This window comes from Eublepharis macularius, chromosome 1 (genome assembly GCF_028583425.1).
Source record: "Eublepharis macularius isolate TG4126 chromosome 1, MPM_Emac_v1.0, whole genome shotgun sequence".
Classification (NCBI taxonomy): domain Eukaryota; kingdom Metazoa; phylum Chordata; class Lepidosauria; order Squamata; family Eublepharidae; genus Eublepharis; species Eublepharis macularius.
Window position 1 is genome coordinate 123,486,599 of NC_072790.1, and position 17,832 is coordinate 123,504,430.

Genomic DNA, 17,832 nt, shown 5'->3' on the forward strand with positions numbered 1-17,832 from the left:
AGGGTTGTTGTGAGGATAAAATGAAGGAGGGAAGAATGATGTAAGCTGCTTTGGGTCCCCTAGGGAAGAAAGGAAGAGTATAGATGAAGTAAATTAATAAATGAAATATTCAGGTTTTACATTTCCCTATTTCAATCTTACCTTTCACAAACAGAAAGGGATTTCTTTCTACCACCAAATACACTGGATTCCAATATGCATTTAAGGACTTCTTACCATACAACAGTGACAGAACATAGCATACAAAAAGCATGTTCTTTAAATCACAAAAATCAAAACACAACTTTTTTGAATTACATAAGAAACCAATCCTATACTACTATTATTAATCAAGTTTTCATCAAACAAATCATACCTTTGGTGCTCTACAAGATGTACAAGGGACATGTAAGTTGCCAGAAGCCTTATAGTCTGAAGCAGAATAATCATATTCATTCAACTGCCCTCTTTGAAATCAGTAGGACAATTCTAAGTAGAGAATTCAAGGACTGAAATGTCGAGATAGTTACCTTCAAGACAGAAAAAGCAGTTTTCCTACTGCATGCACAAAGTAAAATTATTATATATTTAAAAATCACATGATCATGAAACAACTGGTAGAAATATTAATCTTTATTAAATAACATTCTGGTATACTTCTTTTGCTGTTCTGCATGGTAGAAGACTGAAATATTGAAGCAACATTCTTATTCTGAATTTTCTAACCAAACTGTTAGAATAACTTGCCTTTATTATTAAAAGCCTATATGGCTTTGAGCAACTTGTTTTTCTAGCCTGTTTTCTTGCTTGGCATGCACGTTCTTAAAGAATAAGAGTTCACTTCAGAACTCCCCAAATCACTCATTACTGGAACAGCAAGGCCCTCTTCTGGACTACATCATATTACATTTTAGGAACAACAAAATGAAACTGCAAGCATGGAGTCTTCTTAACTTGGTCCTGGATTTTTCTTATTACTGTTGCCCTGCCCTCTTAAAGTTATCAATTTTGGTAGTTTAGACTATGAAACGTGGAAGTTAGCATTAAGAACTTTCTGTCTGCCCAGTGACCACATCAAAGAAAGGGTAAAATAACAAGCTACATTGCAATACAACTTCACAAATTTAATTTGCAAATATTTTTGAGAAAACTGATCTTTGATTGGGTAAGATGAGTTTTTCAACAGAGGTTAGCTTGGATTCTGCAGAAAAGCTCTATCAACAAAAGGGAATCCTATACCAGATCAGGAATTCCTTGCTTCCCCTGCAAACCTGAAATGATTCCTGAAATGCTGCTCCTGAGGGAAAAGGGTCTCCCAGGAACAACACGAGGGGGAAACTGTTGATCTGCAGTGGGGTGGGGAAACTGGCAAAAATCATCCCCCCTTCACTGACATTTTCTGCTGCATCTAACCCACTATAAATGTTATATAGTTATATCTCTGGTTAGAGTCAAAGCATTTGTGCAGAACTGGCCCATTTGTAACCTCTTGTAGATGTACTATTCTTCATCCACTAAAATATTGGGGATGCCAGGCGTTAGTGTCATAGATAGCTTTTCTGGGATGTCAGAATATTTTTGTTCCCTAAACACAACTATTACATCAGCAACACTTAACCAGAAGGAAATGGGTATGGTAAAAATATGCTAAGCGAGACCTAACAGGTTAAGTACTTGTGAAAGCATCATTGAGGCATTCACCTCTGGGGACAGTGCTGAATAAAGAAGCAATCCTGAAGTTCAGGCTGACCGAGCGCACAGATCACAGTGCAATGAATTTTAGCGTGCTACTGAGAACAGGGGAGGCCAAGGGCTCCCAGTGGCCTGCCAGAAATCAAAGTATGCAGATGATAGTGTACTCTACTGGTCCAAACATGACTGTCTCAGTGCTCTGTCTCAAGGCAAGTTACAGCTCTCAAACCAAAGGTTGCCCTTAATACAGCTAAAACTGGTATGGAATAGAACTGTTCATTCTGATTAAAGGTAGAAAGATGCTCTCCCACTTTCTGGGTTTTTTATCACCAAGAAAAGGAAAGCCCAACATTTTTACATTTTCTTTTGTGATTATTTGACTATCATTGAAACTTGTAAATGAAACATCATGATATCCTGTACAGTAACAGATATGACCTAATCTACATCTTAAAAACCTAAGAAGAGCCCTGCTGGATCAGACCAGTGGCCCATCTAGTGTTCCATCTTAGTGCTAAGGAACCACAGTCAAGGGAAGGAGAGCTTCACATAAGCCTTGGGATGACTATTCTTCCGATCAGTTAAAGCATTCCTTTTTTCGAACTTTTGATTTTGGTGCTGCAAAGAAATAAATAACAAGCATCTATTAATACTCAAAGATATATATAAACCAAGGTTAATACAAATAATAATGGAACTTACCGTTTGGATTTTCTTGTCGGTAGAATGTTTTCAACATTTCCACAGCTTCTTCCGATTGATAACCAGCTATGCACTATAGATCAGAAGATTTTGAGTCTTATTTTAAAAAGGGCATCCCAAACAAAAACACTATGGTATTAGAATTTACCAGTTCATAGCCTAAAGTGAATTTGTGTACCTATTCTACCTGGATGCCATAAAGATGTGGCTTTTGCTACCTCTATGCTGCACTGTCAGGAAAAATTCTCATCTGCTGAACATCGCTCTCTCATGTAGCTATGAGGCTTGGGGGTGCCCTTCAACATTAGTTAACATAAAGGGGCACCAAATTACATACAGGGCATAGATATTTGCATGGCATTTCTAGCTTCAGATGCAATTTATTCTTGGCCTTTGCAACCCAACAGCTGCTGTAATATGGCTCTTTCCCATACTACCCAGTTAACATAAAATCTACGCCACATTGTAGGAGTCCATACTTCATCTCCTTCCAAATCAGCATGCCTCTGAAAACTGGGGCCTTACAGGCAGGGGTTAATCACACACTTCTCCCATACGACCTAATGCTGCTCATATTATCTGCACAACAAGGAAGGAGCTATGCTATAGTGGTTTCTATCTTATCTGAATAAAATAGAAACCACTATAATAAGTGGCTTCTATCTTATCTGAAACCCTGATTTTCACAAATGAAGGCTTTCAAACTCACTGTACTTAACTGTAAAGTATGAGCAATTGCTAGGACATCTTTCCACCAGCAGTCTAAAGTGATACAGTCCATCCACAGTATTGTTTTCACAAATGTTATATAAGAGTTTCTGCCAAGGAACTCATCTTCCTGATCATGTATCTCCTGTGGCTGCCAAATCTTCCTTGGCTCATCAAAATAATTGAGTTATGTTACAACTTATTCCACCCACAAATCATTCCATGGTATTATTTATTCTTTGAAATGTGTGAATGTGAGTGATAGGGAAAAATGTGCGTGAACAAATCTAAAATCATATGCCTCCATAAGAGGATACTTTCTACCCTATCATCCGCTGCAATTGCTTGCAATCCAGTTTCTTAAATAATATCCTGTTTCCTCTTCTACACTTGCTGCAATGTGCATCTAAATTGTTATTCCTAGACTGAATATCAAGATAAATTTTATTTTAAAAAACTCAATATATTTTAAATAGGACTATCTCCTTTTCTTGTCACTGTGACCCCATTGCCTCACTCTAGGACATAGTAACCCATGCTCAAAATATTGCTTTCAGCTACTTTGCTTTACCTTGATTAATGGTGGTGGTGGTGGAGAGTACTCTCAAGTCAGAGTTGACTTATGGCGACCCCTGGTGGGGTTTTCATGGCAAAAGACTATCCGAGGTAGTTTGCCATTGCCTGCCCCTGCAACCCTGGTCTTTGTTGGAGGTCTCCGATCCATGTACTAAAGAAGGCTGATTCTGCTTAGCTTCTGAGATGTGACGAGATCAGGCTCACCTGGGCTATCCAGGTCAGGGCGACTTCCATCAATATCCTATATTAAATATGCTTAGATCCCATCTTTCCATACTAAAACTTTAAGGAAAGCTTAGTGGTCTCCAATGCAGTATTTCATATTTACTTTGTTTCACTATTGGACTAGGTATTCCCAGGACATTCACAGGACCCATTGTGATTCCCTATTTATATTCCTTCACATCTCATGACAGTCACTGAACAACAGTGAAATTGTTGCCAAGTAGGCCCCCTCTCCTGCTTTAAGGCCTGCCATGGACTGTGTTAAAGTTTCCTGCATCACTGTTTTACTGCCACACACAGATTGCCCTGCACGTGTGTGTTCTGGTACACGTGTCAGTTTCCTGCCTGCTTGTTAATTACCTTGCTGCTGCAATAGACTGTGTTAGTTTCCTGACACCATGCCTGGATAACTGCACAAAGGACTCTCTTCCTGGGCAGCCCTGCCTAGACCTGTATCTGGACCTCCAAGTGTGTGTTTGGACTTTATTACAAGTGTGCCCCGTGCCTGCATCGCCATCTGCCACGGACCGTGCCTGTCCCCTGCTTTGGACTGTGTTTTACGTGCTGTTCCCCCTGCCTCCATGGAAGCCTGCCTCATCTGGGCCCAAGCCGCTGCTAGCAGCTGGGCGCCTGCCGGGGAAACCTCCAGCGAGCCTGGCTAGGCACTCCCTGGTCAGTTCCCACCTGAAGCCGCCCGCGGGCCGGTCCCCGAGCTTGCCCTCGCTACCGGGCAACCTGCAAACCAGCCTCCGCCATGCCCAGCCGGCAACCATGTTCTTAGGCAGCCAGAACGACCAAGAGGAAAAGACTGCTTTGAGAAGCCATTTCGGCGAAGCGGGCACACCATGTCCGCAGCGCCGCTCTGCATATCTTAGGAGCCGCCCCGAAGAAGAAGCTAAGTGCCGACCATCCCAAGCACTTAGAGAATGCATCTCAAAGAAACCTCCGCATTCCAGAGCTGATGACATCAGGACAAGCCCTGTCTGCTGGAACATCCATTCAGCCCACTCGGATTTCCCCCTTCCTCTTTTGTCCCCTCTTCCTGAGGTGTCACTTAACACAATCAGATTCCTAAAGCAGCCCATCCAAGCCATTCAGTGACCCATTAGAGCCTTTGTTTTAATCTGTGAGAACCACCAAGTACAGCACCAGCCCCAGGGTACGTTTTGGGGTATTTAAGTCGGTCTCTCAGACCGCATGGTGCTCAGGCCATTCCTATCCAGAACCCCTTGCTGTCTGTCCGTGGATCCATTGCTGGCGTTGGACCACCTCGCTGTTGTGTCTCTGCTCCGCTTCAGGATAAGTGAGTATTTCCCTTACCATCGTTGGAAACCTGCTAATGCAAACGTCTCTATATTTCTTACTCTGTATTTCTTAGTCCTTGTATGCTTTCTTGTGTGTATGTGCAAATTCAGGCTTACACCACACTATTAGTAAATACACGTGTTTATTGAACCTATTTGTAGTCTGCCTCTTTGTCACTAGAGTGTCTGGAATCGGGACCTCCGTAAACGTTGGTTAGATCCGTGCTAATTTTAGTTCCAGACTGCAAAGGTAATTCCCCCATTATAAAAAGCAGTTCTGGTAACAATTTAACATGGAAGATTCTGTATTAGGCAAAATACTCTCATCAACTATTTCTGTGTGGGCAGACTAGATACTCCAAATACTAAACATAATACCAGAGTATTTCACCTGAAATGGTTCTCCTGTGTCTGTTAAGGTAGCAGAAGAGATGTTCAAAACTGAGCCACAACCTCCAAATCGTTCATTTTGACAGCCATATATAACAAGTGGGATTTCTGTAGATAGATTAAGGAAATTCTAGACTAGAAAAAGGAAGTGTTATAATATTATCCCAATTTAATAATAACAAACCTTCTCTTACACACTCCTGACTCAAAGTCTTCCTTGAGGAAAACTCTAACTCTTCCAAATCTCCTAGCCCAAAGCTATTTGGTATCTGAGACAGGCAACCCAAACAACAGTAGTGAAAATAGAAGAAGGAACTATATAACTGACCATTCCCTACCCTTTAATGTTAACTATTGCTTTAGGAAGACCACCTCATCCATTCCAGACAGTGGCCCTGAGCAGAATCCATTCCTCACTTAGCCAGGCCCACAACAAGTCTTTTTAAATAAAACGTTGTACCCATAGTTCGTGCACAAACTTTGTCAACAAGAAACTGACTTCCACTAGCTTGCCAACAAGCAATTTATAAGTTGAAAGTAATGTGCTGGTGCATCATGTTGCAAAGGATACTCATCATGCGCAGGGCAGCTGCACACATTATACAGGGTTCTACAGTGACATATAATACTGTGTGCCCAAATACTTCTTCAGGGTCCTTCTTGTGCTGACAACACCAGTCTATCACCTGATCAATTGCTACCATTTCTGCATGGCGAGTAGCCTGTGAAGATAAAGAAAAACAATGCTGGTATTTATATTAAATGATAATGCATTGGTATGAATGAAAGAAAAACTCCAATCAAAAATCAAGTCTCCTTTCAGACCTGCTATGCAGCTTCCATGATTCCAAATCTGTGGTCTGCCCTCTGATCTAACAGTAAGCTGTGCTGAAATACTTGACTTGAAGCACTTGAGATAGCAGTTAGATTAAGACAAACAGCTAAAGTGGCAATGCCACTGTGGAACGAAATTTCCCCCATTACCATTCATATGAAGCAACAAGATGTATAGTGCATCGCTCCCTGGCAGTCTGTTAAAAAATGAAATGAATCAGCTGTGATCATGCTACATGTCTGCAACTTGTTAGCATTCACTCAAATGTGGACCATACCACTGAACCCACTCCTAGCGTTAGAGGAAAACAAAAGACACAACAGTTCCAGTGTACAATGTTTAGCAAAGCTGACTCTGATAATTTTTTTTTTACCCTATGCCATAGCTTTTGCAGGAATCAAAAAGGGCTCCTGAAGCAAGGGAAGGGTGAGGAACAGTCCTCTTCCTGCAGTGGAAATCTGGTAGGAACCAACATATTAGGTTTATTATTGATGTTTAAAAATGACAATATATACGAGGGAGAAGGCTTACAACTGATAACGATGGATTTTATCCTATTATTTTGTTCTGCTAACTGTATTCTGTAAGTGCAAGGCACATTCTATTGTTGGGACATACCACGGTTTGTGAGTGGTTCGATACAATCCACTATGAAATTAACTTTTGGCATCAGTGCAGTGAAATATAAAAAACAAATCCATACCAAAAAACACTTCAATATTTACAGAAATTTTCTTAGAAAATCAGTACAACAGAAAAATCATAATATTTTGCTGATGTTTTATTAAAAGGTTCTTCATTAACATCTAACACACCCTCAAGATACGCACATATTAACCTGTGTTAAAGGAATTGATTTTTACATTATTAAAGCCACCCCAGGGCATAGAAACTACAGGCATTGCATATATTCTCTTTTGGAGCAAGGACAAAGAGGTTACAGCAGCAGTGGCTATTTTGGGAAGTAATGTTCAGCTACAGGGAAAAGGGTTTTTCTGCCCTGTCAGGTATCAACTTTCTTGTGTTTTTTTAAAAATCAGCTTATGAATATACATGAGGGAAGAAATGAGACCTACTAGTCAGAACAACTCAAAGGACAACACAGAAGATGGTCTTATTTTCAAGAGCTTTAGGCAAGTTTGTTGATTCAATTTCCAGTCACTTCCAATTAGGATGTTCTGAAATATTCCCAGGCTGAACTGAACAGTATTATACCAGCTAATAACTTCTGTTTAATATGTCATTTAGTTATAAAATGGCTAATGTGTTTTGATAAGTTCAGTTTATTTGTATGTATTTTAAAGCCATTTTACTTAAGAAAAACAAACCCTCAATATTTCAAGGAACATCACTTATTATTCTGTGGCTATTAGACACAAATTGAAGACCAAATGCTAATTATTCTAATTAACTGACATGATCTACTGTGTCAAAGGCTGCAGATAGATACAAGAGGAGCAACAATGAAGCATGCCTTTTGTCTATATTCAGTTGGAGGTCATCAGCTAGAGCCACCTGAGCTGTCTCTATCCCATAACAAGGCCTAAAACCAAACTGAAAAGGGTCTAAAGCACTAGAGTGGTCCAGGGAGGCCTGGAGTTGGTCAACTATTGGCCTCTCTCCCACGATACCCAAAAAGGGTAGATTAGACTATGGCTGATAGTTGGCTACATCATTTTTGTCTAAGGATGGTTTTTTAAGCAGTGGGCAGATGACTGCCTCTTTGAAAGTCTGAGAGAAGGTACTTTGAGTTAGTGATTGATTTATGATAGGCATCAAGTTCTTTCTTGTCAAAAGTGAATGTAATGGTTCCTTCATTCAAATTAATATCAAAATCAAATTAATATAATTTGATATAATTCTTTATGCAAATTAATACAATGCTTTATGCTGATACACTGAATATGACGAGTCAACAGTGTGATGTGGTAGCTAAAAAGGCCAATGTGATTTTGGGCTCAACATAACTATAGCGTCCAGATCATGCAAAGTGATGGTGTCGCTTTACTCCACTCTGGTTAGATCTCACCTAAAATATTGTGTTCAATTTTGGGCACCATATGTGTCCAGAGGAGGGCAGCAAAGATGGTGAGGGGTCTGGAGGCCAAGTTCTATGAGGAAAGGCTGAAGGAGCTCGGTATGTTTAGCCGGGAGAGGAGACGACTGAAAAGTGATATGATAACCATCTTCAAGTATTTGAAGGGCTGTCATACAGAGGATGGTGTAGAGTTGTTTTCTGTTGCCCCAGAAGGTCAGATCAGAACCAATGGGTTGAAATTAAATCAAAAGAGGTTTTTTTTCAAACATTAGGAAGAACTTCCTGAGAGTGGAACAGGCTTTCTCAGGAAGTAGTGGGCTCTCCTTTGGAGGTTTTTAAGCAGAAGCTAGATATTTCTTCTTGGACACTTGCATAGAAGTTTTCGATTTCTTCCTCCTCAGCAACCATAGTTGGAGAATAAACTTGAATGATGGTTACTTTAACAGGTTTTCCCTGAGGTGTGATTGATATTACTCGGTCAGACTTTGCGTTGTAGCTCTTAACTGCTTGTGCTATGTCTCGCCTCACTATTAGAGCAACACCGTTTCTTTTGAGTTCATTTCCACAGTAAAAAATCAGCCTGTGTTTTATAGATTACAGCAAAGCTTTTGACTGCGTGGGTCATGAAGAAATGGGGGTGTCACAACATCTGATTGTTTTGATGCGCAACCTGTATTCTGGACAAGAAGCTACTGTTAGGACAAAATATGGGGAAACAGAATGGCTTCCAATTGGCAAGGGTGTCAGACAAGGATGCATATTATCTCTCTACTTGTTCAACTTCTATGCAGAGTATATCATAAGGAAAGCTGGATTAGATATAGAAGAAGGTGGCGTGAAAAATGGTGGAAGGAAAATTAACAATTTGAGATATGCAGATGATACATTACTGGCAGAAAACAGTGAAGATTTGAAACAACTACTGATGAAGGTTAACGGAGAAAGCACTAAAGCAGGATTAAAGCTGAACATCAAGAAGACAAAAATAATGACTACTGAGGAATTACACAATTTTAAAGTTGACAATGAGGAAATTGAAATTGTTCAAGATTTTCTATTCACTGGCTCAATCATCAACCAAAAGGGAGAATGCAATGAAGAAATCAGAGGAAGATAGAGACTTGGAAGAACAGCTGTGAGGGAGCTAGATAAGCTCCTTAAAGATAAAGATGTCTCTCTGGGGACCAAGATCAAGATAATCAAACTATGGTATTCCCCATTGCCATGTATGGATGTGAAAGTTGGACAGTGAAGAAAGCTGACAGGAAATAAACTGATTCATTTGAAATGTGGTACTGGAGGAGTTTTGTAGATACCTTGGATGGCCAAAAAAAGACAAATAAGTGGGTACTAGATCAAATCAAGCCTGAATTCTCCCTAGAAGCTAAAATGACAAGACTAAGTACAAGACAAGACAAGTACTTTAGTCACATCATGGGAAGACAAGATTCTCTGGAAAAGTCAATAATGCTAGGAAAAGTGGAAGGCCGTAGGAAAAGAGCAAGAGCTAAAATGAGACGGTTTGACTCAATAAAGGAAGCTACATCCTCCTGTTTGCAAGATCTGAGCAAAACTGTTAAGGATAGGACGTTTTGGAGGTCTTTCATTCATAGGGTCGCCATAGGTCAGAGGAGACTTGACAGCACATAACACACACACAGATGGCCATCTGACAGCAATCATAGCAATGCTGTTTCTGCGAACCTAAGCAGATCATGAGAAGGAAGGCAGGAAGGGTTACACCAGCGCTTATTTCTTGCGGCCAATTCATACACGCAAAGGGTAATGCCAATTGCCACTTTGGCATCTGTAAGCAATTTTCTTCAGGCCAGTTTGGCCAGGGATCCTGGAGGTTTTTTGCCATCTTCTGGGCATGGAGCAAGGGGTCACTGGGGGCGTAGGGGGAAGTAACTGTGAATTTCTTGCATTGTGCAGGGGATTGGACTAGATGATCCCAGAGATCCCTCAACTCTATGATTCTATGGTCTTATTACTATAATTGACTAGACAGGGTTTAAGAAACCAAATCAATCAATTTATAAATTATTGTGAAATGGAGCAACTTAGTATAAGTCAGAGTAAATTGAATAAATTTAAAATACTGCTGTTTGGAGACCCTTTGCTGTTTGGACAGGGTATCTTTGCAGGTTGCAAGGAATGGAGTTTGAACAAGTTCATTCTTCCAAATATTTGAGCATCTATTTTGACACTCTAATGACATGGAAAAGACATTTAAAAGATATCATAAGTAGCTTTCAGCTTTTGTATATATCACTGAAGGACTTTTATTTTACAAAAGGTGGACAGGCTTTTCCAGCATTGCTCAAACTATACAATTCTAAGAGCCTACTTGCAGCTGTATATGGCGGACCATTATGGCCACATGCAATTGCTATAGATCTTGAGAGGCTGCAAGCCAGATTCTTCTGAACCATCTTGGGAATTCTCAATTCTGTTTCCAGCTCAGTAATTAGATTAGACATTTGACTGTGCTCCTTACAATCAATCACATGCTATTAAGATGTGGTTAAAAATATTCTTATTAACCCCCCTCCCCCAAGTGAACTAATTCATCTAATTAGGCAAGACTTATTTTGACCATCAAGTGCAAATGCCATTTTTTACAAATTGTGTGAACTGGGACTTTCATTAGACAATAATCTATTTAATTATTATTCAGATCATCTGTTGAAAACTATAGCAGAAGTAATTTTGTCACATGATTGGTCTGGGCTAATCACTGATTCATATAGGAAGTAAAATCAAAAAGAGTCCAGTAGCACCTTTAGGAAGTGTTCTCCTTTGTATGATGACTATATCCTTACAACTTCCTTTACAGTTGCTAATTATCTGGTTACTATGAAAAAACCCAAACACAGATGTTTAATTTTTTTGGCAAGATGTAATTCACTTCCAACAACCAATTACCTTTAAGGAAGGCTTAAAGGTATTCCCTGGATCGAAAGAAATTGTTCTTGTGCATCTGTAGCAACAGGGACCATCTCACATGTGCTGTTACACTGTCCTTTGTTTATAGGAGGGAGGAGAAAAGATGGCGACCGAGGCAGACGCCTAACACTGAGCTCTATGGTTTGTTTTATTCATTTGCTGTTATTTAGTCCTAATAAGCCTGTTTTATCAGTTCATTTATCAATTTCAGCTTGCAATTCATCTGCCTGCTGCCTGCTTCAGTTTGGGCAGGTTTTTTAGATCACAAAAATGCGTTTAACACATGGACACTGATCTCAGAGCTCCTTATTGTATTACTGCTATTACAATGGTGGAATTGACAGCAATCCCTAAACTTGGGCTGCTTAGAGCTTCCTCTGAAGACCTGCAGAATAAGGGAGTGGAAGGAAAACAAAGATAAAGTTCCTCCCTTGGAAGGCCCACATGGAAAGGAGTGACCAGCAGCTGGGTTTATTGCCTGGAACTTGCAGATAATGAAAAGAAATAAAAGAAGAGGACTAGAAAAAATTCCAAAGCAGATTCTTCACTGACTACTCACCACAAATCTTCCAAACAATTTCGTATAGATGACCTGTTGAACATCCAAGCTGTGAGTGATTTTTTTCCTCTTGCTGAAAACAGATTCAGTTCTCTGGAGCATTTGATGGAGTTAAACTCCCCCAACTCCTTGGCTGTGCAGCCATCGGATGAGCAGGAGAAGCCCACTGAAGGCATTGAGGGGGAGGAGATTGGCATTAGCCAGGAGCCAAATTTGAACTCCAACTCCCCTAATACTCCCCTGGGAGAGAACAATGGAACTATCTCAAAGGCAAAGTTATATAAAATGATAGGAGATCAATGCCTCCTCACAGCAGAGACGGTCATAGCAATATATCAGGACCTTAGCAAAATAAATAGCAAACTGGATTTATTGTCGAAGGCTTTCACGGTCGGAGAATGATGGTTGTTGTGGATTTTCCAGGCTGTATCACCATGGTCTTGGCACTGTAGTTCCTGACATTTCGCCAGCAGCTGTGACTGGCATCTTCAGAGGTGTAGCACCAAAAGACAGAGATCTCTCAGTGTCAAACTGAGAAGAAGAAGACAGTTTGACACTAAGAGATCTCTGTCTCTCGGTGTTACACCTCTGAAGATGCCAGTCACAGCTGCTATCAGAGAATTCACTGAAAGTGGCTGATAGGATTGCCAGGAAAAATTCTTGGGAGGAACATAACTAATGCACAGATGAATTTTATATTTTATTGTGATCTGTTCAGAGACATTTGCTATGAACAAAAACATACATAAATATATATTCCAATTTCTCCTAAAGTGTATTTTATTAATAAAACACATTCCTGGGCAAAATGGTTGATTGGCAGGTACTTTTGCAAGCAGAGTTTAAAAGGCTAGAAAACTGTTCCAGTTGAAAAGAACTGTGTTTATTATCTGAACTGATATATCTAGAGGAAAAACAAGAAAACAAAAGCTGTTCACCCCAGGCAATTCAGAAGGAACGGCTCAGAGACATCTGTTGCACTGTCCTGTAATGTCCGCACCGAAAGAACATAAAACAGATTAAGGTAACTCCACTAATCCTGTAGAACTACACGTTAACTCATACTCCCAAACAGGTTCACTTCTTGACATTTCATACTCAGGAATGGATGCCCAAGTTTTATAAAATATATACCTCCTCATGATACTTGTGAATGAGGAATGAATATCTAAAAGATCATATTTCCAAGTATAATTTATTCTAACATGTGCTTTATATATCACACAAACAATCTTTCAATAAGGGAATCCTTTAGACAGTTACCAAGTTTTTAAAAAATCATCAGTGAAAACACAAACACAAGATATAAAATAATCAAAACACAAAATTATTCAGATTAAATATGCTAAATATTCCCTATGCCAAATGCCTTATGAAAAAGAAAATCTGTCATAACCCTCATAAAACCATGCAAGGATGGTCTCAAGCAGATCTCTCTTGTAAGCATGTTACAGAAGCATGGTGCAGCACAGCAGAGAAGGAACAAGAAGTATTGCAAAAAAATTCATGGAAATTGCAATTTGAATGTGCACGCTCCGTTCACAACTAACACAAGATGCATGCTTGGTTTTTTTGAAAGCAGAACTAAAGACTAGTTTACTAAAATGAAAGAACCATTTACTTCCTTTTTTTAAAGCATGGGGGCTTGTATTTGTTTAGCTGAGGGACTTACATTTTTAGTTTCATTCACTTCATTCTTCCCCTTCCCTATGATCTCATTATTGTAGACCATGAGACAGCCAACGGGTACTTCACCATTCTCTAGTGCTTTCTTAGCCTATCAGACAGAGAAAGAATTGGAAAGAACAATACCAAAAGAGTTTTACTGTGTCTATTTTGCCACAGCTTGTGAACACAGTTGCAAAGTACATTCAGTAATAGCTACCTACCCCTTCCTGCTCTAAATGCCAGCATTGAGCAAGGATTTCAAAAACAAAATATCTTTTGTCCAATACAGTAACTGACTATATACAACTGTTTTCCACAATAAATCAGAACCCCTGGCCTAAGGAAAGATGGGTAACAAAACCTAACAAGGATGCATTTTCTATTATTTCAACTCCCTAAAGCTTGACAAACCCACTGGGCAGGGCAGATGTATGCCCCTCCCCCGCTCTAATATAAGTGCTGGATTTTCTTCACTTTTGTGGAAAATATGATATGTGGTTTCAGAGGAATCTATTTATCACTGAAAGATCAATTGGCTGCACTCAAGAGTAAGTGGGGGGGATTATGATGTTCCATTATATTTCATGTGGCTCAACCACAACAAGCTTTCAAAATAATTTAGATTTGAATTTAGGGCTGCAATGTCAGATGTCAGAGTAATCTATGCAGCCAAGATGTATTCTCTATTTGCTTATAGTCCTATATCTGAAAAAGCATCTCAGACTTAACAGAACAATCGATTTATCTGGTCACATTAGTATATACTGTACTTTGTCTTCACTTTGACTAGATAAACAGGTTTGCTTGTACGAATATTTCTATGATTAACTTGCTATTAGCCATTCCTATGTATATGAGAAAGCCAGGGTAATTATTACATTATTTTAGTACTATCGATGAAGAATTAAGCTCCTTGCCAGTATAAGAGATACACAGTCCATCATCTGGGAAAACCACAAAAGGGCTTACAAGTTGAACTAGTGTCCACTACTCTCTCTCACTTGTTTCAAATCCCTCACAATCCCCCTTTTCTCTGAGACCTTAAACACAAATCTTTAGTCCCCTTCCTCTATTGAAACTAAGCCTAAGCATATGTAAATAAATTAATTCATATTATTGTTTTAATTATCCCTGATGCTTTCCATATGTTAAATCTTAACTTGCAAGTTCCTCGGGACAGGACCTGTCTTTTTGTACTCTGTAAACCACTATACAGATTGATCGTGCTACATAAATAACAGCAGCAATGTGAAACATCCATAGTCTTCCAGATGGATTTAATAACTGGATACAGGAAAACACAGTAGATTGAGGAGAAAACGGGAGACAGCAGAGTCAAAACCAAATCCTACTATATAAAAGGCTAACCGTGTTTCTGACAACTCACTTCCTACCCTGGTACGCTACCAGAGGGCACTGCCACAGACGGAAGCCCAGATGAGGCAGTCCATCCCTCCAGAGAGCACACCACAGCAGGAAGTCCAAGCTGGAATCATGCACAGAGCAGGTGGCAATGCCTGCCCCCTGCCTTCACCCAGCTGGGATCAGGATCAGAGCAGGTGGCAATGCTCACCTCCCCTTCACCCAGCTTGGATCAGGAGTGAAGCAGGTAGCAATGCCCGCCCCCTGCCTTCACCGAGCTGGGATCAGGTGCGGAGCAGGGGGCAATGCCCCCCCTGCCTTCACCGAGCTGGGATCAGTGCCTGCCCCCCTTCACCCATGCTAGATGAAGGCGTGGAGCAGGTGGCAATGCCCACTTCCTCTTCAACCCACCGGAATCAGGCACAGAACATGCGCCAATGCCTGCCTTCCCATCACCCGCCCAGGATCAGGAGCGAAGCAGGTGGAAATGCCCACCCCCCTTCACCCTGCCAGAATCAGGCATGGAACAGGTTACAATGCCTGCCTCCTCTTCACCTGGTCGGGATCTGGTGCGGAGCAGGCAACAATGCCCCCCCCCTCACCCGGCTGGGATCAGTAGCGGAGCAGGTGGCAACGTTCCCACCACCACCACGGAGGAGGAGGCAATGCCCACCCACCCTCCCTCCCCTTTCTACAGCCCACTGTATTTTATCCCACAACAGGCTTTGTTACTAGTAAAAGATAAAGCAAAGATAATAATAATAATAACATTCAATTTATATACCACCTTTCAGGACAACTTAATGCCCACTCAGAGCGGTTTACAAAGTTTGCCATTATTATCCCCACAACAAACACCCTGTGAGGTGGGTGGCACTGAGAGAGCTCCAGAGAGCCATGACTAGCCCAAGGTCACCCAGCTGGCTTCAAGTGGAGGAGTGGGGAATTAAACCCGGCTCTCCAGATTAGAGTCCCACACTCTTAACCACTACACAAAACTGGCTCTCAGCTAAAGTTAACCAGCTTGATGTGTAGCAAACAGAGTTTTTGGTTCAGTGCAGAAAATCCATATTCAAATCCTTTCTTAGCTGCGTAGCTCACTGCATGGCCCTGGAGGTTGTCATCTTTCAGCCAAGTGCACCTGACAGATTAGAATGAAATGAAATGAGGATATAATGTATCTAAGACTTTAGATACAGAAGGAAAACTGTTTAAATGAAAGGATGCGTCTTCAATAAATAAGAGAAAATGAAAAAGGAGACAACCAACCTAATCCATTCTTCCAGCAACGACACAATGAAAAAACAATACCAAACCTAAGAGTCAGTCAGTAAATGCAATCTTCCTCCTCTTTTGAGTGAATACTATCCTCTGGAGGAAAAGGCAAGATAAAAATGTAATGCAAAAGTGATTGAAATAGTACCCTCACAACTATGTGGCAGCCAAAAACTAAAATTAATAAAACACAGGGGGAAATCCACAACGTGCATCTCCTGATGAGAAAAAGCAGTTAAATGGTGTCCATATTTGTTGCATGGTTTCTAGTGGGTGCAGCAAAGCACATGCGAGTGTACTCATGCAGAGGAATAAATATCAACACGAAACTCAGTTTTGCCTTTAGCAAAGAAATATCAGTCCTGATGGTGTTTTGCCATCTTCTGGGCATGTAGCAGGGGTCACTGGGTGTGTGTGTGGGGGGGGGGGTAGTTGTAAATTTCCTGCACTGTGTGTGTGTGTGTGGGGGGGGAATATATGACCCTGGAGGTCCCTTCCAACCCTATGATTCTATGATTTAAGGAACTTCATTCAGGATAGGAAAGGAGTAGAGATGGCATTCTATTCTAACTATCTAGGCTAGGATGCTGAGAGATGCAGGAAACATGTCTTGCCTTCATGACCTTTAAGATGGAGAAGAGTGTGAAGAGGAAAGTGAAGATGGAAGAAAGGAAGCCCCTAAAAGTAGCAATCTGCATTTCAAAGAGATTGCACAATACCAGAGAGAGAAAGCACAGAAGGGTCCTGACCCACTTTTCTCTATATAGGCCTCTTCTGAAACCTGAGACTGAGGACAGGGTAAACTCCTTCACTTCTAACAATATTGACCTTGTATTCCATTTATATTGCTATTTACAATACTACGGTTGTGCCGCGCAAAGCAACTGGCATAGCATCTTAACCAATATTACCATCATAACAGACAGTAAATGTAAAATAAAATATTCATTTAAATATTTATAGGACACTCTCCAATGAGTGGGTTTAAAGCAGTTTACATTTTTAAAAACCCACCAAAAATATTATCCCATCATCAGTAAAACAACAGCTTTAGTCAAGGTCTGCAGACTACGTATAACTCCCCCCGCCCCCAGAAGACAAGAGGCAAATGATCTCCACCCCCCGGCTATTTATGGCGAGGCGCAAGAATCTAGTGTTGACTCCGGCTCCCATCCTAAACTATTAGATAATTAAGGGGTGCAGTCAAGCGCCTTCCTCAGTTACGGGGGTGCGGGGTGCTGACAGACCCGGCTTATCACGCCACGACAAGAAAAGGTGGCTCTGTGGAAATTCCTTCTTCTCCGCAGTCAGTGACCCAAGGTAATAAAAGCTCTCAGCAGGACTTGGCGTCCGACTATCCCTTATGCACTCGCCATGTCAATGGCTCGGTCCATCCAGGCCTCCGTCTCTGCCGCTTCCATTTCCAGGGCGAACAGGGCGAAAACTAACAACTGGAACAAAAGATGCAGAGCCGAAGTTTCCGGGGGATCCAGTAGGAGGGAGAACCATGATAAGCTGAGGAACTGAGAAACGAGCGCACTGCCGTTTCCACTCTGCCCAGCTTGTGTAA

The 17,832-nt window shown here is 40.9% G+C and overlaps 1 protein-coding gene across 2 annotated transcripts; it reads right to left on the reverse strand.

The window, feature by feature from the left end:
* Positions 1–594: 594 nt before the first annotated feature.
* ADAT2 (adenosine deaminase tRNA specific 2) lies at positions 595–17,739 on the reverse strand. Of its 2 annotated transcripts, none has more exons than XM_054983308.1 (6): positions 17,636–17,739; positions 13,630–13,734; positions 6,148–6,298; positions 5,578–5,684; positions 2,374–2,446; positions 595–2,289 (listed from the first exon to the last, which is right to left on the reverse strand). In XM_054983308.1, exons 1-6 carry the CDS (start codon positions 17,681–17,683, stop codon positions 2,249–2,251), a joined length of 525 nt encoding a protein of 174 aa, XP_054839283.1. In that variant the 5' UTR covers positions 17,684–17,739; the 3' UTR covers positions 595–2,248. The 2 variants fall into 2 exon arrangements, with proteins under 2 accessions (XP_054839283.1, XP_054839293.1); XM_054983318.1 differs by lacking the exon at positions 17,636–17,739 and adding an exon at positions 17,510–17,602.
* Between the last annotated feature and the right edge of the window lie 93 nt (positions 17,740–17,832).